At 31.5% G+C, this 23,333-nt stretch overlaps 9 protein-coding genes across 9 annotated transcripts, besides 2 other annotated features; 3 read left to right on the forward strand and 6 right to left on the reverse strand.

Annotated features, from left to right (window-relative positions):
• Positions 1–1,484: 1,484 nt before the first annotated feature.
• TVAGG3_0997250 (uncharacterized protein) lies at positions 1,485–5,274 on the forward strand (the record flags this gene model as incomplete). Its single annotated transcript, XM_001581399.2, has 1 exon — positions 1,751–4,966. The coding sequence occupies one exon, from the start codon at positions 1,751–1,753 to the stop codon at positions 4,964–4,966; it is 3,216 nt and encodes a 1,071-aa protein (XP_001581449.2).
• A 1,317-nt stretch (positions 5,275–6,591) lies between these two features.
• Positions 6,592–8,032, forward strand: TVAGG3_0997260 (uncharacterized protein; the record flags this gene model as incomplete). The annotated part of the gene is made up of 1 exon (XM_001581398.1): positions 6,743–7,996. One exon carries the CDS (start codon positions 6,743–6,745, stop codon positions 7,994–7,996), a length of 1,254 nt encoding a protein of 417 aa, XP_001581448.1.
• Positions 8,033–8,080: 48 nt separating this feature from the next.
• Positions 8,081–8,267: a mobile genetic element.
• A 570-nt stretch (positions 8,268–8,837) lies between these two features.
• Positions 8,838–9,879: a mobile genetic element.
• A 184-nt stretch (positions 9,880–10,063) lies between these two features.
• On the forward strand, positions 10,064–11,422 carry TVAGG3_0997290 (transmembrane protein 181 family; the record flags this gene model as incomplete). The annotated part of the gene is made up of 1 exon (XM_001581397.1): positions 10,080–11,387. One exon carries the CDS (start codon positions 10,080–10,082, stop codon positions 11,385–11,387), a length of 1,308 nt encoding a protein of 435 aa, XP_001581447.1.
• Positions 11,423–11,559: 137 nt separating this feature from the next.
• TVAGG3_0997300 (zinc finger SWIM domain-containing protein 7 family) lies at positions 11,560–11,976 on the reverse strand (the record flags this gene model as incomplete). Its single annotated transcript, XM_001581396.1, has 1 exon — positions 11,560–11,976. One exon carries the CDS (start codon positions 11,974–11,976, stop codon positions 11,560–11,562), a length of 417 nt encoding a protein of 138 aa, XP_001581446.1.
• A 427-nt stretch (positions 11,977–12,403) lies between these two features.
• TVAGG3_0997310 (pseudouridine 5'-phosphatase protein) lies at positions 12,404–13,218 on the reverse strand (the record flags this gene model as incomplete). Its single annotated transcript, XM_001581395.1, has 1 exon — positions 12,511–13,212. The coding sequence occupies one exon, from the start codon at positions 13,210–13,212 to the stop codon at positions 12,511–12,513; it is 702 nt and encodes a 233-aa protein (XP_001581445.1).
• A 592-nt stretch (positions 13,219–13,810) lies between these two features.
• Positions 13,811–15,168, reverse strand: TVAGG3_0997320 (uncharacterized protein; the record flags this gene model as incomplete). The annotated part of the gene is made up of 1 exon (XM_001581394.1): positions 13,863–15,149. The coding sequence occupies one exon, from the start codon at positions 15,147–15,149 to the stop codon at positions 13,863–13,865; it is 1,287 nt and encodes a 428-aa protein (XP_001581444.1).
• Positions 15,169–17,022: 1,854 nt separating this feature from the next.
• Positions 17,023–17,478, reverse strand: TVAGG3_0997330 (uncharacterized protein; the record flags this gene model as incomplete). The annotated part of the gene is made up of 1 exon (XM_001581393.1): positions 17,023–17,478. One exon carries the CDS (start codon positions 17,476–17,478, stop codon positions 17,023–17,025), a length of 456 nt encoding a protein of 151 aa, XP_001581443.1.
• Positions 17,479–19,428: 1,950 nt separating this feature from the next.
• On the reverse strand, positions 19,429–20,953 carry TVAGG3_0997340 (membrane-bound O-acyl transferase; the record flags this gene model as incomplete). Its single annotated transcript, XM_001581392.2, has 1 exon — positions 19,620–20,927. The coding sequence occupies one exon, from the start codon at positions 20,925–20,927 to the stop codon at positions 19,620–19,622; it is 1,308 nt and encodes a 435-aa protein (XP_001581442.2).
• Positions 20,954–21,020: 67 nt separating this feature from the next.
• Positions 21,021–23,253, reverse strand: TVAGG3_0997350 (uncharacterized protein; the record flags this gene model as incomplete). The annotated part of the gene is made up of 1 exon (XM_001581391.1): positions 21,079–22,845. The coding sequence occupies one exon, from the start codon at positions 22,843–22,845 to the stop codon at positions 21,079–21,081; it is 1,767 nt and encodes a 588-aa protein (XP_001581441.1).
• Between the last annotated feature and the right edge of the window lie 80 nt (positions 23,254–23,333).

Below are 23,333 nucleotides of genomic sequence, written 5' to 3' on the forward strand. Positions count from 1 at the left end.
TACGGAAAAATTGGTGTAAACTAATGATTTTACGGTAAAATCACGGAAAGTCCCGGAAGAATATATGTGCCGATATGAAATTACAAAAATGAATCAAACGCATTTTAAAAGATTGTTCTTGTATTATAAATGCTATTCGCTGATTTATTAGTTGAAGAAAATTACCAAATTTTTGCCGATTTACAAAAAATGATTTACAAAGCATATTTTTATAAGGCTTTAAAAATCTTTAAAATGTGACCGGTGACGGAAATCCATGGTAACCAACCGCGGTTCCCGTTTGGAATGCCATATTCTAAGTAGATTTTGTAAAAAATCAAGAAAGAAAAATTTTAACGTGCTTTATTTTTTCTTTTTTATAATAATACATATTATTATATAATTAACATATTCATAATGTTTCACCCTTTCAAAAATATAATACTCCTCCTCTCAAATAAACGTACATACGGGTGGCCTCTTTTTTCAAAAAATTAAAATTTGAAATTTTGGGCTCAAATATTAGAGATTTTTTTCAACCTTCAACGATATATGTTATATCAGACCTCCTTTCTTTTTGATACTTAACATTGTTCCTAAATCTTAGCCGTTAAGGCTGTTCTGAAAATATTTTTTTTTTCGAAAAAATTCGAAAAAAATTCTTAAAATTCAAAAATCCCTTAATTCCTGAGGATTTTGGAAAAAAGTTTTTACATGAACATGTGTATATTATATGAAGTATATTGATAAGGTAAAAATCAAATTTTATTGCATATTCATCGAGAAAATAAACTAACGAATCCCTCAAAATTGAGAGGGTAATCCTCCTCCTCTCAAATAAACGTACATACGGGTGCACCCTTAATCACAAATTTCGGATAACATTATAAATAGCATATGGTTTTTAACTATATAACTAATAATATGTCGCTCGATTAACAACTTTTTTCAGATTTGAATTTACAAAAAATGCTCTTTTTCACGTTCTGACACAAAAATCAGATAGGAATTTGTACACTTCAAAAATCTATTGAAAAAGTCAATAGGATTAAAAGAAAATTGAATTGAAAAAATAAGGTGAGATTGAATCTGAAAAAATAAACTTACATTAATGTCGGTCAATTTTATTGATATTTTGGATGAGAAATGAAATTATATGATGGTGGTTACAAAAATTATCAACTCATAATTTTTGATAAGATAGAAAAATATCATAATTTAGGTAAATAATCATCACTGATAGTTTTTTTTTCGGAAAAGAAATGACAACCTCAGAATATTTCATCAAATCATTTTATCAATTTTATGAATGAAAACCCAAAAATAAGGGCTGAATATATCTATATGTAATTCTTCTCAAAAATTCAAATTGAATTGAATTTATACTGTTATGTCTTTATGCTATTGACTTAATGGTGAGTGCCGATGTAGAAAAACGATCAAAAAAATTGATTTTGATATTGAATTATTGTTATCACCTAAGTTAATAGGAGTGAATGTACGTATTGAGTTTAAGGATTTTTCTCGGGTTTGGCAAAAAAATGATTATATTCCCAATTTCAACTTTATATTTGGAATGGCTGAGTATCTAGATTTTTTAATTTTCCTGACCTTATGTATCTGATATTTCCAATCGTACTTGTTCCAATTGAAAAGTCACTTTTCATGACGGTTTCTTGACTAATCTGATAATTATATCCGTAAAACATATGAAACTTGATGATATCTCATATCTTACTTTACTAAAAAAGTGACTCATCAAATTTGTGAAATGAGCTCTGAGAATGAGAAATTTGTTTTTATGTTACCATCTCTTTTAACAGAAGGATTAATGGAGGATGACTCAGAAAATTACTCATTCGTAACATTCGCTCGTCCCCAGATCTCAGAAGCAACAAAAATTATTATTGATACAATTGGCAAAGATTCCTCCAATGTATCGACTACATCTAAAAAGCGAGTTAAAGTGTTAATGGAATTTTTCGCTGTTGCGTTATCTCTTAACATAGAATATTGCAAATTTATGGAAATAGCTGTTAATTATTACGAGCAATGGCTTGAAGATTCCTCATTATATGGAGATATCAAGCGTCAAAACAAATATATGCGCCGTATTATCAAGCAGCTTTCCCAACCATTCGCAATGCGCGAACCACGAAATTCCACTACATTCCAGCAGCAGTTTTTACCACTTTTGATGAGAATCCTTACCATTTATGATACATTCATTGTCAACCGTGGTAAAGAGTTCGAATTAGATACCTGGATCGTTTTATTAAATACAGTTATCGGTATCACGGATTACGTCATTAAATTCTCACTCGCTCCTCTTTGCCCAGAAGATAAGATCTCAGAATTCCGTCAGAAGGCCGTCAACCTTGTTTTTAACACCATTTTATTCTCCGGATTTGAAGATGCTACACATTGGGAACGTGTTGTTAAATACTGCCACAGATGGAGTAACAACAACGATTTCATCACAGTTTGGGGAGTTCGTACGAACGAACTCTGGAAATACTTCAACCTCATCACATTTAAGCTCCCAGTTGAAGATATTCCAATCAAACAAGGTGTCTTTTCCGAAACGAAGAAGATTTCGGACAAGGTCGCTTCAGATTTCTTCCATCATGTCGTTACATGTCTCGATTATTCTCAAATTACAGATAAGCCAGAGCTCTTGCTTACAGTTGCCAAGGCTATCTCCGAGGCCAAGGACACAGCCATCAAAGTTGCTGAGCAGACCTCTAAAACAATCGAGATCCACCGCTATCCAGCTTATTCTTTCCTCAAGCTCTTCGGCAAATTCCTTACATGCGCTCCAGTCTTATCAGAGGCTTATGATCAAGCCATTTCAATCAACGTTATCACAATTCTCCATATTATCTCAAAGTTCGAATTCCACGAAGCAGATTCCCTTATTCCACGCTTCATTGCCTACATAACACAGCACGCTAACGAAAACCACGCTTCCGTAATACTTTCCTTCCTTTCCCAGGCCACAATCGCATATACTAACTGTGGCTCTGTTATTCCATACGTTTCCTCCATCGCATTGCATCTCCTTGCCATTGTCCAGATCGCTAAGCAGACAGACAGCCAACTCACAGAAAATATTGTTTCACTTTTCATCTCTGCTGCTAACTCTACTGGCAAGGGAATGGGCGCAATCGAGAGCGCATACGATCACCTACGTACTGTCTGCCCAAGTATCACAGATCGCTACAGATTACTCACTTCATGCTCTACTACCGGAATTGACATCATCGTGGCACTCAAGGAGTACTGCAAGAAGGAGAAGTTCAACCAGTACGTAACACCAAACAACTATACATTCATCTGCTCATTAATTGCCTTAATTGCTTCAATCATCAGAAACGATCCAACAGTTATCGATATCGTCATTCGTAACGGCCTCATCCAAACAATCCTCCAGAACGTTGGATCAATCGATTCTAACAAGCCAAACTTCGACCGAATCGTATTACAGACACTTTTGATGGTTTACGAGGTCATCGAATGGGCTCCAAGTGCTTTCCACCTCCAGGAGAACTCCAACGCCCTCTTCGAATTCATTTCCATCATCAACTCTACAATACTCGGAGGAAGATCTCAACGTTCCAATACTTCCCTCATCTCCATCTCTCCAGACAAGGGCGCTCTCGGAAGTGCCAAGTCAAGCAAATCCGACAAACACCGTCAAAACCACATTTCGTATCTTGTCTCCTCAATTCAAGCGAGACTCGCACTCCATTCCTCACCAATCGAGCATATTACACGCAAGTTCTGCAGCAGCCACATGTTCTGCGAGCAGACAATCATCGATCACCTCAAGATCAAAGATCCGATAATACATTACGTTACAGTTGGCTCGAACACCCTTATCTCGTTCATCGAGACCAAGGAGTGCAAGGACCCACTCGCCTTCTTCGCACGCGGACCATTCGGAAAGGCCGCATACATGATAGAAGACGATTACTCGAACGGAAAGGCTCCAGAGCTCTCCGACGAGATCCAGCCAACCAAGTTACCGAAGGCCGAAGCGATCAAACCAGTCCCACTCGAGCTTTACGGCGAGGAACCGAAGAATGTTCCATATCTCAGCCAGGCAGAGCTTACATCTGTCGACGACAACCTCAGGAAGGTCTACGGCGAGGAGTTCTCCCGGTGGACTGACTGGGACAAGCACGCCTACTACGTTCCGTTCAATTACAAGGCTCCATACCAGAGATTGCGAATTGTCGACTTCCTTACAACATTCGGCATCTTGGATATCGAGAACAAGAACGTCGTAAGGCCACAGGTAGACGTTGCTGCAGTCGATGCTGTTAAGAAGAAGTTCGATCAAGCGGATAACGCTCCAATTGTTCCAATTCCAATCATCCACTTCATGGCCGGCGATCTCGACTTGGAGTACAAGCAGGAGAAGACAAGAATGACTCCATTGTTGCTCAGCTTCCTCAAGGAAATCGGCGAACCAATTGAATTATCCGCTGAAGCAAGCGAATTCTACAAATTACCAGCAGTCAACACAACAGTACCAACTGTTCCATTCTTAACTGCTTTCGCTACATTCTTTACACCAGGAATGGGTGCAACACCTCACGACTCCGAAAAAATCCACAATTTGCAGAAAGATGCTCCAATTAAGATAATCTTCAACGAATCTGGCTTCGAGTTGAATATACCAAAGGACGATAAGGCTTCATCGTTCTTGATCGTTGTCAAACCGCTTTTCAGCGGTCTTTACCAAGTTGACATTGTCAACTCTCCACCGGATATCCTCTCTCCATTCACCTACACACAGGTTCTTAACGCTAAGAGCCTCTCAATCAACTTAACTCTCGCCTTAGAATTACTTATCCACGACATCCAGAAGCAGATCTGCCCATCTACACCAGACGCAAGAGGAAAGATCATCAGAGAGTTATGCCCCAAGGACAAGAAGTATCCAGAATTGGCTGCTCTCGCTCCTGGAATGTTCGATTAATCTCTTTATTTTCTTTTCTTATTTTTTTTATATAATGGCAAGTGAATTTTTACTTAATCTGATATTTTTAAGTAAATATAAAATATTGATTTTATAATAAGGGTTTCGTTTTGCTAAAATTGTCACTTTTATAGCATATTTGTTTTTGGATGTTTTGCGAAACCAAAAAAAAACTATGATATACAATGTGTGTGTAAAGAAAATACTTTATTTACTAGTTAAAAAATCATTTGGTATTGATCAAGTTTTTTTTTCTGGATAAGATATTATATGGATAATTGGATAGAAAATACAATTATATAATCTTGTACCTGGTTTAATTAAGCTAATTGTCATCAGAAACTTGTAATTTTTATGAATTTCAGATTTTCTTTTCATTACTGCTTTTCTTAATAGGTCAAGTTCTTATTTACGTTATAAAGTATGATATTTACAAATATCAAGTTATCATGTTTTTTGAGAAATTATGAGAAACAAACAAAAATGAAAAAGATAGGAATAGCAATGAATAGTGATGTGGGTATAGAAAATGTAAGAGATATGAATGCAAAGCAATCAGTATTTAGGATATTGACCATAGATTTCGAAAAAAAAATGCTGCATATTGAGCGAAAACTATGATTATATTATAAGGCTGTCATTTAAAGCATAATGAAACTATTCCCTTTTCATTTTAATCGAATAAGATAGTAAAGATTTTTGAATTAGCTAGAAACTGATGAGATGTTTTCACAAATCAGATTTTTAATCTCTATAATGCATAATTCACTCAATATCTCAATTTTGATATTGCGAGATATTTTTGCTATCGGTTTCGCAATTTTGACACAATAGCAAGAGGGTTCTATAAGCATTATTATCAACGTAGAATCTGAATATCATATCAGAAAATGTCGCAAAACTGACATTTACCCGACCAAATAGCAAAAATAATTGAATACTTTTCGCAAAAACTTTAAAAATCGATAAAAATATGAAATATAGATATTAAAGAGACTTTTTATATAATATTCATATAGATTTTCCAAAAATATGATACCGCAAAATTAAAAAAGTGACGTCTTGAGTGGAGTCAAAGGTCGAAATTGCTAGCTAAATGTTTTTTTAGCGAAATTGCGTATTGTACGTTTTTTTCGCAAAACGAAACCCTTATTTATAATTATTAAAATTACAAAAAAATATTTTTGATTTTTTAAGAATTAACGAATTCCTCATGCATTTTTATCTCTTAGTTCTTCGTGCTGATAATAGATTGATTACTTATTTAAGCTCATTTGTCTCAAATATAAATAATTTTTCACGATTTTTGACTTAAGAATAAGTGGTTAAAATATATTATTGTACTTCCAGAGTATAGATCATTCACATAAGAAAACTAATGAATAATGAAATCTCATCAAAATTTAGATTAAATTTGATTTGTAAGAGTTTATTTCGATAATACGATGTATTTAGGAACTAAAGAACTCTATTTAAGTAAAGGTACTTCGGATCTAGATCCCTTGATGATTTTGGCCTGAAATTTTGTATATAAGGTATACATATAAATATAAGAACATGTGCAAAGTCTCACAGATTTCACATGATTAATCGTACGGAAATAATATTAAACGCATTCAAATGCTTGGAGATTTCAAAGAATTCAATAACATCGAGGTTAATAACTTTCAGGACGAAGACATATCGTATGTTTCTGATTTCCCAATTACCCATCATTGCGGATTTATTTCATTCCTTCCCATTCTAATTTTCATTTTTTCATTACTTTTATGCGTAATGGCTCCTTCTCCAGCCCAACAAATCATTCAATCCGATAAATTATCATTCAATAAAGATGCTAAATTTTCCGCAATCGAAAGCTACGTATCAAATGTTAAACCAATGAGCGAATACATGAAAGTATCATTCAGATTCGATGAAGTATTAAATCGATCTGTTACTGCATCAGGAAAGGTTGCAATCAAATGCAAGAAATACGGCAAAGTCGTTCACGAATACAATCAAGATTTCAAAGAGCTAAATTTGGTCGCTTCTCCTATAAATTGGTCGACTAATTCGATTGAAGTATATCACAACAGAAGGATCAACTATGATTCGATCAATATTAACTTTGTTTTCTACTCCGAAAAGCCAATTACAGAAACATTCACCCTTATTTGGGAATCCAGTGATCCTAACTTTATTCTCGTTTACGCGATTACCAAGGTCATGGCATCGGCTTCTTTCCTTTGTTTCTTTGTCATTTTCGTGGCAAAAAGCTTTACTTCACTCCACGCTACAACCATCCGAAAACTGACTGCAGGACTATTGTTCTTCTCGATTTTCATTTTTGATCCACTATCTGTCATTGATCTTTTCCAGATTTTCCCATTCCATCTTCCAACTAACTCTTTTCGCATATTATACTTCGGATACTTCATGTTCTACACTATCGCAATCTTCTCATTCATTGGTTTCGACAGAGAACAAGCTTCAGTACCAAGAATGGCCGTTTCAATCGTAATTCCAATCATTTTGACATCAATTACGGCCGTATTAGACTTACAAAAAATAGATACATCTAAAGTATCTATTATGAGCTACGATTTATCAACAGGAAACGAATTTACAATTTATTATCTAATAATCTACGCAGTTTACCTTATTACGTTCATTACTTCCATTGTTCTTGCTAAAGTATCAATAACACCCAAGCTTGAAGACGAAGAAAGCAAGGAAGTCGAGCCACATCCACAAACAGATCGTTTTAACTACTACTGCGTTGCTACGATGCCATTTGCACTTGCATTCCTTCCATTCTACGTATCACCACGAAATATCCCTTATATCCATGGAACAACCGTCGAATTGATGCTCCCTATTATTCTCGCAATCATGTTCGGACTTATCATGGATCGCGCGCACACACCAACTGACGGACTCCAGTCTGGTTACGTCCAGGTCGGCGATGAAGAAGTTGACGAAGATAATCCTATTGGAATCGAAGCTGACCCGAACACACTCACTATTCCTGATACAGAGGAACCATAATAGTATTTATATTATTTTATTTAAAGCAGATTGTTTATTTTAGATAATTTTTCAATTTTTTTATTCATTTTATTTACAAAAATTTAGGCCTGGACAAAATCGAAAAAAACATTACCGTGCGGTAAAATGGGGTCAAAAAATCGCGCCTCGGCGGCTCCGCCGCCTCGGCACTATGAAATGCGCATAATATTTATTATGTTCTTTTTTCTTCTTCTCCTTTTTCTTTCCCTCTTCCTCTTCTTTTCCTTCTTTCCTTGTCTTTCTCTTTTTCCATCAATGTCTAAGATCTTCGAATTTGATTATTGGAAAAGCATCGATTTCAGATAATGAATGCCTTTCTCACATTCAATATACGAGGATCCTGGTTGAAACGTTCTCAAAAAGCCTGAAATGGTTCTTCTCAGATCACTCAATGCTGGGCAGGTAGCCATTTCAGGCTTAGGCAGAATCTTCTGTTATTCTAATATTTAAATATTTCCGATATATACTATGTATCTATATAAACGAATGTTAAAAATCATCAAGGGATTTTTTGATATGAAATATTAAATTTTAACATATCAGCTTCAATGCAAGAATACCTTAGTTTTTTTATGTAGCTTACAACTATGCTATTCATTTTAAAAACAACCAAAATTTTTTTAATGCAAATTATGCCGAACTTAATTTCAACATAACAATCTGAAATTTATAGGAATAGTAGTACTTATAGTATACTTTATATATGCCGGAAATCAGACATGTATTACTCATATTCGGAGATTTTTCCCGATGAACATTAGTGAAGGAAAAAAAATTCACTAGAAAATAACGTACAAACTTCCGTAGTACCTTTATTTAAGGGTGCACCCGTATGTACGTTTATTTGAGAGGAGGAGGATTACCCTCTCAATTTTGAGGGATTCGTTAGTTTATTTTCTCGATGAATATGCAATAAAATTTGATTTTTACCTTATCAATATACTTCATATAATATACACATGTTCATGTAAAAACTTTTTTCCAAAATCCTCAGGAATTAAGGGATTTTTGAATTTTAAGAATTTTTTTCGAATTTTTTCGAAAAAAAAAATATTTTCAGAACAGCCTTAACGGCTAAGATTTAGGAACAATGTTAAGTATCAAAAAGAAAGGAGGTCTGATATAGACAACATATATCGTTGAAGGTTGAAAAAATCTCTAATATTTGAGCCCAAAATTTCAAATTTTAATTTTTTGAAAAAAGAGGCCACCCGTATGTACGTTTATTTGAGAGGAGGAGGATTATATTTTTGAAAGGGTGAAACATTATGAATATGTTAATTATATAATAATATGTATTATTATAAAAAAGAAAAAATAAAGCACGTTAAAATTTTTCTTTCTTGATTTTTTACAAAATCTACTTAGAATTATGCAAAATATGACTAAATAATTATAAATTTCAAGTTAAATTTTAATTTTGATAAATAATTTAAATTTCAAAATATCAAGTTCAGTTCGACTATGTATGTAGTAATTCCTCAATAAAGTGCCAAAAACCTATTAAAATATATGAACATTTTCAACATTTTAATGTTTTTATTTAAAAATTTGTTGGAATATGAGCTTCAAACAATTATTATGTAAATAAAAATAATTAAATATATGTATTTATTCGTATTACAACCGTAGTAAGTCGATTCTTCCTTTCTTCTACTGAGATTTGAATTTGATTTCGAATTGTAAAGAGATTCAAAGGGAAAATACTAGCGGATAAAAACTAACTCCATGAAAGGGTCATAATGGAGTCAAGTTGTATTTTTTGATATTTTTTGCTTTTCGAGCCTAAATAGGTAGCCAAGATAATGCCTAAAAATAAGGTTCTAAATTCTGAAGTTTACATGATCCTCTCGTGTGCACCCTTAAGTTGTTTTAATTTCCCAAAAAAATCTTGAAATAGAAAAAATAATTTGAACTTTCTAGAATTTTTCATTAAAATTATGAAATTTGAATTTTTTTGGAGTTTCATCATTACAAAAACTAATCATAATAGTCAAGTTATCCATTCGACATTTCAAATCTCACTTTTATTTAAATTTCACATGTGAAAAAAATTCAAAAAATGAAAGAAGGAATGGATTGGGATTTGAAACAACTGAAACCAGTTGAAAATACTCCAGCAGAAGAGAATTCAGCAATTGTAGCTGATGCTTGGAAGTCTAAACAAGTGACTCATGTATTAATATGCTTCCTTATTACTGCAATTGTTTTGATTTCGATTTCATTTGTTGGTCCACCTTCTTCTATTAAATCATCATCTACTTCCAAATTACCAGTGTATGCTGGAAGTGGTCCTTTTGATATGAAACTCGCTGTAACAAAAGTTTCACCATTTAATCAAAAAATTTCAGTTTTCGTTCGTTTTCTTACCAGTGAAGCTATGTACGATTATGCAAAACCATTTGTAAATAGTGGAAAGATGCTTTTCACTCCAAAAGTACAAAACAAATCCCTTCCAACTCGAATTATGAAATTTTCGAATCTTACATTCGACATATATAGCAGAAAATATGTTGAACTATTCGAAGAAAACATGATTTATTTCGATGAATTTGATTTAGTGACATCTTTTGAAAAAGGTTGCGAATCTTGCGTCGAAATGGAGTATGCAACAGTTTATACATCAGTTTCGTCAACATTTTATGATATATGGACTCGACTTGCATTTACTATTGCTCTTTCAATAATTTTATTTAGAAGTTCAACATATAATTTTATTTCGACTCTCCCTTACAAGACAAACACTTACTTATTGCTTTTCATCGTAATTTTAGCTAATAATCCATTGCATATACTCAGTTTCTCTTTTTTGAGCCAATATTTCTATTTATATGATAAAATTATAGAAATCGTTGAGCAGTCGTTTATTATCTACTATTCACTTTGGATTATTCAGACACTTACTGATTCTCAAATTTCTGCTTCTTTCTTTGGAATGATTTCAATTTCGATCTTAGGCTTTAATTTATACAATAACTACTACCCCGAAATAGTTATTGGATCAGGAAATACTATTACCCCTGAGATGGAACTCGGTTTATATACAGGAGCCATTTTATTGGTTGGATTAGTACTTTCTTTCTTCATAACAACTGATTTACCAGATCTACAAGAGCGCAGCAGGAGATTAGTTTACTTTGCAACCATTTTTATTACAAGAATTCCATTTTATTTAGCAATCTTCGTTCCAAAGAAATTCCTACCGAACCAAACATCTTTGGTATTAAAATATCTTTCAAATAACTTGTTTGCAGCGTTAATGCTTTTCATAAACCTCAAATTACCTTGGAAAGCACTTAATTCTTACGTTGATCCTTCAGAACAGCCAGATGGAATAGAAGAGTTGCAGCCACAAGAACTAGCAGCTTAATTTCTTTATTTTGTTTTGTTATTTTTGTTATATTGAATAAATTGTTTGGAATTTTTAAATTTTTAGTCAAAATTGAAGAACCAAAACAATTTACAAATGTAATTTTATGAAAAACATTTGAAAAATTTAAATAATATTTTTATTAAAATAAAATACAAACAAAAGAGTAAGATTACTTTGGTTCTCGTTCAGAATCATAGAAAACCTTTTCTAAGTATCGTGCAAATGCTTCATCATCGATTTCATTTGAAACAAATTGAGTTGTATTTGGATTGTTCTTGTATAAGGCCTTGCATATGTATACAGTAAGTATGTGCTTACAAAATGGAGATGTGTGATTTAACAAAGTGTTGTTTTTGAACGCTTGGCAGGAACAATGAAAAGCTTTTGGAGAAATAATAATATAATTTGCACTGCTTTTGGATGAACTCACAGTCCATAGCTCTCTGTGAGTAGTTCGAGCGAAATTTTTTGTAATACTCTCTTTTGTTAAAATATTTTTTGTACTTTTCACCAGTTTATCACCACATATTGTAGAAAGGAAGATCCATAGATCTGGTGTCAATCCTTTTTCTTCAATATCTTGCATCAAACTTAAAAATCCAGCATGACATATATCCATTTGTCACTTTTTACTTCCTTACTTCCTCTCAAAAGTGACTAAAAATAAGTTTTCTCAGTGGGATTTTAGAGAATTACAAGTAACTATGAGACATTCCATACATAACATAATAGCATCAAAGGACAAAAAGATAAGAAATGAAAATGTCTCTTTTTCTATCTTTGATGTGAGATTCATTAAATGTATTAAATTAATATGAACTAACACAATATATAGTTCCTGTTTATTAATAAAGTCTTATAGGATAGCATAACAACGCTCTGTTATAATAGAATTTGTGAATAAATTTGATTATGTTAATTTTAAATCTGGCAGAAGGAAAATAAGGAACAACTAAAACACCACAATAGTTGTGAACCAAAATATTTCTAAAAATCTTATAAAAATCTTTATTCATAAAATAAAATATCAAACAAATCAAAAAATATCTCTAAAAAACATTAATTTGTAATCTAAAACTCTCATAATCTAATGATAAATCCAATCTTCAAAACTGAATTTTCAAATAATGAGATTATCAACATCCCAAGTGAACAAATCAAATGAAAACATTTCCAATGAAGACATCGTATAAGTTGGGACTGCTCCAAGATTCTTAAGTGTCTCCTGGTAATTACGAGTATTATTTGTGACCAAGATCGAAGCCATTCCTGCTTCGTTGGCTGCCTTAATTCCATATGGTGAATCTTCAATTACTAAGGCTTCCTTTGGATCTACTTCAGGATACTTTTCGCAAGCCTTAAGATAAATATCTGGGGCAGGCTTTCCATTGATAACTTCATTTCCGCACACATATGATCCGATCATATTATAAACATCCATGTGGGCTTGGATCTTTTTCTTGAAGTTGCTCGCACGAGATGAGGTAGCGATTGCCATTGGAATGCCCTTATCATAAAATTTAGTTATCAGTTTTTTAGCTCCTGGCATCATAACTGTACTGTTCCAGCAATTTTCCAATAATTTTGTACGTTTTCTGATGAAATTATCTAGATTTGTATTAATATTGTAATAATCAACGATTGCTTTGCAAGTATCGTGAGCGTTCTTACCTACAAGTTGTGCATTAATAGTGGCATCGAGTTCATGTCCGACCATTTGCTCATTCGCCCAGCTGTAGATACCCTCGGTATCAAGTATGGTTCCATCATTATCGAAAATAATTAATTTAATTAAATGCGGCCATTTCTTCTTCTGGGTCATTTGCAAGAAGTTTAAAATTGATGATCGTTATCAATTGAAAAAACTTTTGATAAGAAAATTGGCCAATGTCATGATATTGCTCGAAAATATCCATCTACTTATGGAGAATAAAAAGGGAGCACAATTATAGAGAAAAAAAATTTTCATTGTTTTTGATTGATTGGGAACGAAAAAAAATTCAATGAGATTTCCATAATTCCGCAAATATAGTTTGTAATGATGTCTTGAATAAAACTAAGGCAAATTTATCCACTCAATTATTTCATTTTCTTTTTGGCCAAAAGTTTGTTTACAAACCGATTTCTTCTGAATCTACCGTAATTTTAGAGATTTGTGTCAGGCTGATGCTAAATATCATATTTTGTTGATTTGAGTTGATCGAATCCCATCAACGAATCATAATTTTAACATTTTATTTCAAAAACATTAAATAAGGCTTAGTATCTTTATGTCTTATTTCATCTATGCAGACGAATATCATTTTTTATTTCTATTCTCACAATTCTGAGAAATGTAATCAAAACAAAACTATATGAAACCTTTCGCGAATAAATCGCAAGACTCATAAAAAAGAAAGACAGATCTCTATATAATTACTAAAACATTTTAACAATAAATAAAATTATATTAAGAATACAAGAAAACATAACTTAAGAAAGGCTTGCCAACTCATTTTGAGCCTTTTCAAACTCAACTTCAACCATTTTATTTTGTCTTGATAATAATCTATTTTGTTCTGCGGCAACATCATAAAGTTGCTCGAGAGATTTGATTCCTACATTCTTTCTCACTTCTTTAGATGCCAAATCCTTGAGGAGTTCAAGAATTTCTGATTTTCTGTCGCTATATTCTTTCAAATCATATAATTCTTTAGTTAAGGCAGCGCACTTATCGGAAAGTTCTTGCTGACTCGTCCACTCTTCTTCCATTTTAACTGTGAGCGCCATAACTTCTTCAGACATTGAATTTGATCTCAAAATCTGACTTTTTGTCTCATTTATCTTTCGAGTCAATTCAGTCACAAGCTGTTTCTTTTTACCTACAGATCTCGCATCATTTGCTTCAATTTCTTTGAAAACTCGTGGAAAATCTTTATTTTCATTTTGTATTTCTTCAAGACGTTTTCGTAAATCTGCTATTACTTTATTATTCTCATCTATTTCCTTAATGACTTGTGTTAAAGCGTCTTCTTTATATGCTTGAACTGTCAAATTTGATTTTTGCAATTCTATGTTCCAATTTTGAAGTTCAACAATAACAGATGCGAGATTCGATTCATTTACAGTAATTTCAGCGGTAGTACCATCTAATTTTGCTTGATTTCTTCTCAATTCTAACATTTTTAACGAATTATCCATTTCTAAATTCTTTATTTCGTCTATTTTCTTAGTAATGTTCTGCTTCCTTATTGGATTGTTCGTTCGCAAATTTTGTAACTCTGTCTCTAAGTCTTCAATTGTTATGTAATATGACGGCACTTTTGTTAAAGATTTGGATATACTTTCGTATTTGAGAACTATAATCTCCAGTTGATCGACAACAGGTGTTAAATCTTTTAATTTTTGAGAAACTGAGTTAAGTTGTGATTGAGTTCTGTCAAATTGATAGTTAGCAGCTTCCATTTTCTCTATTTCGTTCATGAGGGCTTGTTCACCTTCTTCTAAGTTGTTATCATGAAGATCATAGCTTTTTTTATCTGGAACAAGCTTTTTAACATTTTTAACATCAAGCGAAAGATTTTGTATTTCTAATAAATTCTTTTGTTCCTCTTCGAGAAAGTCATCTCGCATTTTTTCGTATTCAGATTGTAATAAAATCAAAATATTGTTCTTTTGAGTCTCATTTTCAATCTTATCTCGAAGGTCATCGTTTTTCTTTTCTGCTTCTGCTATTTTTTTCTTTATAGCTTGAGCATTTCTTTCCTTCAACTCAGTCATTTTGAAAATAGAGGAGATACTAAAATTGACATGTAAAATAAAATTTTTTATGCCACGTAAAATAGAACAAAAATCAGATTCGTTTTCATACACGATTTGAACCGCTTCTTTCAAAATTATGCAATTATTTTAAGAAGAATCTGCGGGGATGATTCCTCGTCATAATTATTGGGCATTGATATTCAACAAATAAAATCAAAATCTATTATCAAGTTAAATGTTGCAATGTTTGTATTCCATCTTCAATATTTTTGACCACTTGCAGCAAAAAATATGATAGACAACAATATTGAATTCAATAAATATTTTTCATTCGATAATTGCTATTTGCATTCCCGATCAGAAGCAGAATGAATGTAATTGAATGAGTTTTTAAGTATGTATCTATCATATCTTAATCATTTTCATTCAATTGAGTTGATTGAATTAGATTCATTTCTGATTTCGCATCATGTTAATAAATGCAATGTAATATCGAATTAAAATAGTTCCTGATCCAAAAATATCAATGATCTCGAAAATTTTTCTAGGCATGAAAGCATTGAAAGCTCTTAAACTTTTCAAAATATAAGTTGATTCAATCATAGAATATCTTCTTCAGAAAAATATATTCTATGAAAACTCGTATTTAATTTTTCATATTCTTTTAATAGTACTTATTGTATTCGTTATGATAGTTTATTTCTGTAAATTTATAATAATTATTCAATTGCATAAGTTGTTTTATTTGAATCAATATACAACCCATATCATTTCATCACCAACGTATTGTATACATGCTGTTCAATTTTGAATTGTTTGTTATTCTATAATCTATCAATAAATTGAGTAAAATCACAAATTTTTATAATTTGACTGAGTTCACAATCAAGATAGTTGAACAATTACTGTAGTGCGTTCCTACTGATGGTGTGGAATGTGAAATGACAAAACCTGTAATTTTTTCAAAGTAATTGTGATATTATGAGTGAAATTCTTATCATCTTGGCCATTGTCTGCTCTTAATATACTTGAATAGAACTCATCGCATTTGCCATTTCAATGCAAATTCAAATTTTGGACATTATATTTGAGAGGAGGTTTATTTGCGAAATCATCATGAAAAATGATCATTATAAATGCTTATCATGGCATAAAATCGGCTTAAATAATACAATAAATGTAGACATGCAATCATATAAATGATTTAATGAACAAATATCATAATTTGCATATATAGCAAAGAATAGAAGCAACACATCTGTCGAATTAGTATGTAAACAATATAAAAACTATAATACTCAACGAAAATATTAAAAATCCATTACAAATTTTAAAAATATATTTTTTCTTTTAATAATGAATATCAATGATGAATATGTAATAAACTAGGATTAACTACTCATTTTGTTCGTGTCATTTTATTCAATATCCTTATCCAGAGAATATTTAAGAATCGCGATCAATGAAAAGGAAATTTATATGATTTATATATTTATTTCAATATGTATGTAATTTTGGTATACTTCGATTAAATTAATTCATCAGATGGCAAAGCTTTCAATGATTTTAATTTGATCAATAAATATGTATTGGCGTGAGTTGAAGTTCTTTCACTTCTATGTATACGATGCCTAAAAAGCTCGCATTATACCCTGAAATGGACTGTGTATCGAGATATGAAGATTGAAAGGGAAAAATTCAATTGAAATTGAAAAGATTGCAACCCTATAAATTTGATTTGTTGTATAGTAATTTGATATGAAGTTCATATGCCTGCATTATGAAATAATGTATCTTATAAGCATTTACTTTTGAATTATATTCAGAAAAATTCAATCATGTTTGCAAACAACAAATAATTTTTTAAGAAAATAAACATTACAAATAAAAATTAGTGGAAGTTAAGAAGTAGTGTTAAGTCACTTGGATCAATGAACTCTGTATTTGCAGGCTTTGGAGCAAGTGGTTCGATCTTTGGTCTCATATTTTGCAATCTCTTTATACTCTTGAGTTTCATCTCGAATGCGGAGTCGTTGAGAAGTGGGAATATAACATCCCAGTTCTCTGCATACCAGCAGAGCAAAGCTGATCTGTTGCGTCTAGCAAGTCTATCGAGTTTAAGGGCATATCTTCCCATGACTATTTTTGCAAGGCTTGTTAAAATGGCAATTGTTACATGAGTGCCAAAATACTTATCAATAAAAGTTGAGACTTGGTCAACTTTTGAGCCATTATCTTTCATCCTCTTCTGGACCTTTTCATAGTCTCTAATACTTTGTGGTGTACGGGTCTTCTGGTGCTGGACTGGCATTTGGAAGGAATAGAAGTACATCTCTGGTGAGTACATTTCTAAAAATGAATAATATTTTTGTTCTGAATTGATTTTCAATAACACATTGAATAATGTAAATCATCAGAGTAAAAATGATTTTATAGAGAACTATTAGTTAAGTTAAAATGACCAAAAATGCAGTTTCAAATTCATATACATTCAATCTTCAGAAAAAATTCTGAAGCATAAATTGATTTTGAGAAAAACCTTCCTCTGAAATCAAAACATATATAGTAATGTTTGAGAAGACGAAATAATTAAAGTTATGAAATTTTCCAAATCGAAATTATTCGAATTCAATTGACTCGATCATTGAAATTCAGATACTTAATTTCATCACTCAATCTTTTATATGAAATAATGATTTTCCCTTAATGCCTGTATTTCATATAATGAGTAAATGTTGAGAAAATGAAAATTACTGTCGAAATTCATGAATTGAGATATGATTTGAATGAATTTGCGAATTCTATTCAGCTCAGCAATTCTATTACTATCATTTGATTTTTTTAGAAATCGGGCAGAATTTTCATAGAGAATTTTCATTAAAATTTAGTGGGGAGAATGTATGCGGACGTGCAAACATTGGGATAATCTTTTACATAATGTAACTTTTGTGAATCGAATTCAAACAAACATCTATTTTTTCTCAAAAAATAAAAAAAATTGAATTAAGATTTATGATAGAAAAAACAATAAACAATTTATTTTCTCTCTGAATTCTACCACAATATAATTATATCAATGTTGTAGCTTATAAGGAGTTATATCATTTCAGCCATTTTTATAGTTTCTTGAAAATTGAATCTTGATTTCGAATGCTTTTGGTATTATACCTATTTGTATATATGCATAATGATGTAAAAATGTTTACATATTATATAGTTATGAATATAAGTGGCTGGATACTTATACAATTGAACTTTTTATGGTGATTTTTCGTAACTCAAATTCTTTAATAATTAATGCTCAACCCTCCATGATCAACAATAGTTTCGATGAATATAATACGATCTTCTCATTAAAATGAAAGGACTTTTCAATAAAATCAATATGATTTCAATTTAAAATGAAAAATACGGGTGTGACATGAATAATCAGCTTATTATTGCATTTTTTAATGGGGAAATTAGATTTGAATTCCTGAATTTCTTAGAGTTATTTTTATTAATAAATGCTCTATATGATATGTTTAGGAACTTCCTTTCGATCAACAATAAAAGCAATTCAATGACCGCATATTCAATTTTATATTCGTAAATCAAATCCCATATTTTAGCTGCCCTTCATAATGATCATTTAAATATATCAATGTTTTGTTTTACTATTTTTTACAGTTTCTATTTCAAATAAAAATTATGCTTTCTTTCAAATGTAAAAGATTTATATTCAAATTTTCGTCTGAAATAAAAAGATAGATAATAATGAAATTCATCCATTCCATAACCTATCGATGAATTACAATTTTTTAATTCAAAATAGTCATTTTTTGAATTATCGAATATTCAACTGCTAATAGCTAAATTTTGATATTTCTTATTTTAAGGGGCGAATTTCGGACTAAGATACGGTGCATAAGTTTTAAGAGATATTACCACAGGCAATTTTTTAAAAATACAGCCACACCCATAAATTGCCATTCGTTTGCTATATTTAGCCATATTTTGGTATTTAGATCTTGAACAAAGATAAACATGCTTTGAACAAAGATAGAAATATAGTTATTTTCTCATGAAGACTTGTAAAAAATCAGAGAATATTAGATCAATTTTAAATTATTTTTTTATTAACTTGTTACTCACATCAACAGAATGGAAATGATCAATTAATCAATTCTTTATTGTTCAATTAAAAAAAATTCAATTCAAATGATAACTTCAATAAAAACAGACATACTCATTGCCCAAGGAGAGTTTTATAATGAGGATTAAAACGAATTGAATTAAATTTGACACTTTTTATTGAAATTATTTATCTCAAAAGTGTCAACAATTTATAAAACATTCGAATCTGGAATTTTATGGTCATTTGGGATGTTCTCTATCAATGCAAGAGCTATAATAAAAACTAACATTTATATACTATTTATTTATTATATTAAAACAAAAGGATATTAAAAGTTATTTTTCACTTTTTGCTCTTTAGTCACTTCACTTTTAATCCTTTTTCTCTATTTTCTTTTTTGGTGACAATACTCTGAATGTATAACCAACTGCTATAAGTGCGAACTCCAATAGGAAAGGTCCAAACTTTGTTCTCTTCAAGAAATAGAAGTAAGGACTCAACCAAAGCAAATCCCATCCAGCTCCTTGGTACAAATTCATTGATTGGGTGTAAACACAGTCCAAGATTGTCGCGACCTTCGTTCCAACAGTGCTCTCGAGTAGAGGGGAGAAGAGTTTGAACCTGATCGAGTCGACAAAAGCGTTGGAGAAAACAACCATCGCGTAGACATAATATCCAGGATAAAAACCGTGCCAAAACGCGGAAAACATGTAAGTACAGAACTTTGCAACGGTATTCGAGCCACCGATGGAAAGAACTCTGACGTGGATGAATTCTTTGAGGAAGAAATGAACAGAATGGTTCCATTCATTAACTAATCCGCCAAGTTGTCTTTGGGTGTAGTAAAACTCAGGACGGAAGGATCTGCAGTACTGGATATCGTATGTTTGTACTCTCTGTGCTCCCTGGCATGCTAAGGCTGCTTCGCCGCCGAGCCAAGCAAATCGATATCTCGATGTATGGAAATAAGAGTAAAGAATGGCAATTACTACTTGTAAAAAGTACGAGCGTTCGTAAAATTTGTCTTCTAGAATCATTTTTGTTGGAAATACTTTAATGCAAATTGCATAAAAGAATCCATTAAGTAAACTGAGTAAGAATGGCTTGAGACCTGCTTTAATGTCATTGGAAACTTCTTCTGGTGTTGATTTCATTTCAAGTATCTCTTTAAATGCGGAAAATGGAACAATAGGGCCTGAATATAGGCCAGAATAGCTAAATAAGTAAACAAAGAAATCAAAAATGGGTGGAGGTGATGACAATGCCATCTTCTTCCAATTTTCACGTTTGAGTTCCTTACGACCATCAAATACGTTGAAAGTTGTCATGATTAAACGCAAAGCTGAGAACATAATCAAGCCGGAAAGGTCAGAAGTCCAATCACCAATTGTGTTAAGACGTGTGTAGTGGATGTAGAAGATTTCTGCTATCGGAATTAAAGCACCAACGAGAATGAATGGATTTGGAAGAAAAAACGTAAGATAAACAATCAAGTCGCCTATAAATACTATCAAAAAGCTTGGCCCATATAAGGCATAGCAAAGAGCTAAGCCGCATATCAAATGAAATAATTTTCTATGTAAAGGATTTTGTAATTTTCTTGACACTATGCCGTGTGGATAGCCTGCAACAACTCCAACAGTTAGAAAAGCATTATGGATAGCTGCCTTTCCAACCATTTTTTATTTATTTGAATTTTTATAAATTGCCACTTTTTTTCTCTCGGATTAATTTTGAAATCCAAATAAAGATCTGAAATAAATATGGCAAACTTGATTTAAAAATGATAAATTTATTCTATAAAAACAGAAATTTATTCACAAAATATGTCTAAATCTGATGCTTTCCTTTCTTGGTGAATGTCTTCCTAACAAATCTATTGATATTTCTCATTCCAAGCTTCCTTGCGATAATGATCGTCACAATAATTAAAGCGATTGGTAATCCACATATGAAAAGTACGAATCCAGTAGAATACGATTGTTTCTTATTGGGATTCATATCTATTTTCGCATTAAAGTCTTGTTTGCTTGTATCTTTTTCATTATTTTCGTATCCTAGCTGATTCTTCTTTGAATCATCAATTACAATATGATTCATTGGCTGAGATGATTCAATCTTATCCTTTTCATTAGCTTTGTGCTGTACTTTCTTCTGATTCGAAACTTCTTTGCACCAAAACTTGCAATTGAACTTTGCAGATGATAGTATAAGTTCTGCTGTTGCTGAAACAGAAGAATCAAAGTCAGAATCAACTCTAATATTAGATAAACTAATAATTTTTGAATTAATATCTTGAATAAACGAAGAAGATGTATTAGCTGTATTTCCTTTGAGTTCCAAGTTAGATATCATAATATTATCATTATTTTCTGAGAAAATAACTCCTCCAGTTGGAGCAAAATTTGACAAAAAGTGGCACGCATCAAAGTTAATTAGAGATTCCTTTATAAACGAAACTCCTCCTCTCTTTGTACTGTTGTTGTTTGAGAATTTCGAATGTGTGGCTGTAATTGATGATCCCAAACTCCCAAGACAGCTGCTTTCCAAAGCAAAATTCTGAGAAAAGGTAGATGATGAAATTATTGAGGAAGAATTAACAAAATACATAGCTCCATTCAAGGCTGAGTTCTCTACAAATGAAATATTCTTGATTTCTGACGAATTTGCGTTGAAAACGTTGAAAATAGATTGACTTTGTTGAATTCTTGGATTTGGAACGCAATGATTCATAACAAATGAGGAATCTTCAATCAAGAAGTTACTGTTGTTGATATATATTGGACAAATGTCATTAATTTCGAAATTAATTTTTGATAAATTTACTTTTGTATTATTTTGGATTAGAACTCCAGCAAATGAATACGAGCTGACTGAAGCATAAGATACATTCATATTACTGATATTTGCTTCGTTTAAATCTAGTAATTTAAATAATCCTCCGTTTTGGATTGAAAAGTTGAAAAATCTGAATGAATCAACAGTTATTTTGCCTCCAGTCTGATCTATTGCATAATTAACCGTATTTGATTCGATTATTTTTGAATTATAAATTTCAATATTTCCATTTTCGTTTGAAACGGAAAGAATGAAATTGGTAAACGTTGATTTGTCAATGTCGATATGATCCATGTTAATATTCGACTCAAAACAAGAGAAAACTTGATCTTTCGAATCTTGTTGTAAAATTTTGAGAAAATTCAAATTAATCGAAGAATTGTGAGAATGAACGATCATTCCTGTATTTTTCATAAGTGTTGAATCGGAAATTCGAAGAATAGAAATTTTCTCGAGATAAGAAAAAGAATTGAACATGTTTGATGTAATAGAGCAGTTAGCTATCTGTATTTCTGACTGATGACATGCAGATATGAAGTATTTTTTGATTCTATTATTCAAAATTTCATCTTCCACGAAACTTACCTTAGATTTGATAAAATGAGCAAATGTGAACAAATCTAAGCGTGTAAACTTTGTATTTTCGATGATTACTTCTGAATTTTGTGAAAAAATAACTGGAAGATCGCCTGAATTACAATTTCTGAAGACAGTATCAGCAAAATACGTGTTAGAGTTGTCTAATCTTATTAACGTCATATTATTTAGAAAGTTGTTGTTAAATTCACACTTCATTAAACCAACTTTAGCATTTTCCGCATGAAGAATTGGTGAATGGAAGTTTTCGAAGATAAAATTGTTTAAATCTATAGAAATATTTGATAATTTTAATGTAAAATCATATTTAATATCATTGTTGTTAAATTGTATATTTGTAGGCTCACCAATCAAAGTAAGATTGCTTTTATTCAAGCCTGATACAAAATTTAGAAAATTTATTGCATCTTGCCCTTGTAGTTTTGGATCTTTAATTCTAATAAAGTCACCATCATGAATTTGAGAGGCAATTGCAGAGATACCGCAACCCTTAGAGGTTAAGCATGTATTAGATGAATCTGAAGATATTCTAAAATATAATTTTCTTGAACAAATAAAGGAGAAAAAAAGAGAAAGCATTGTCAGATTTTTAGAGAATTATTCAAACTTGATTAAGTTATGTTTATAGTTAATTAAAAAATTTTCACACG

This window comes from Trichomonas vaginalis, chromosome I (genome assembly GCF_026262505.1).
Source record: "Trichomonas vaginalis G3 chromosome I, whole genome shotgun sequence".
Taxonomy (NCBI): domain Eukaryota; phylum Parabasalia; order Trichomonadida; family Trichomonadidae; genus Trichomonas; species Trichomonas vaginalis.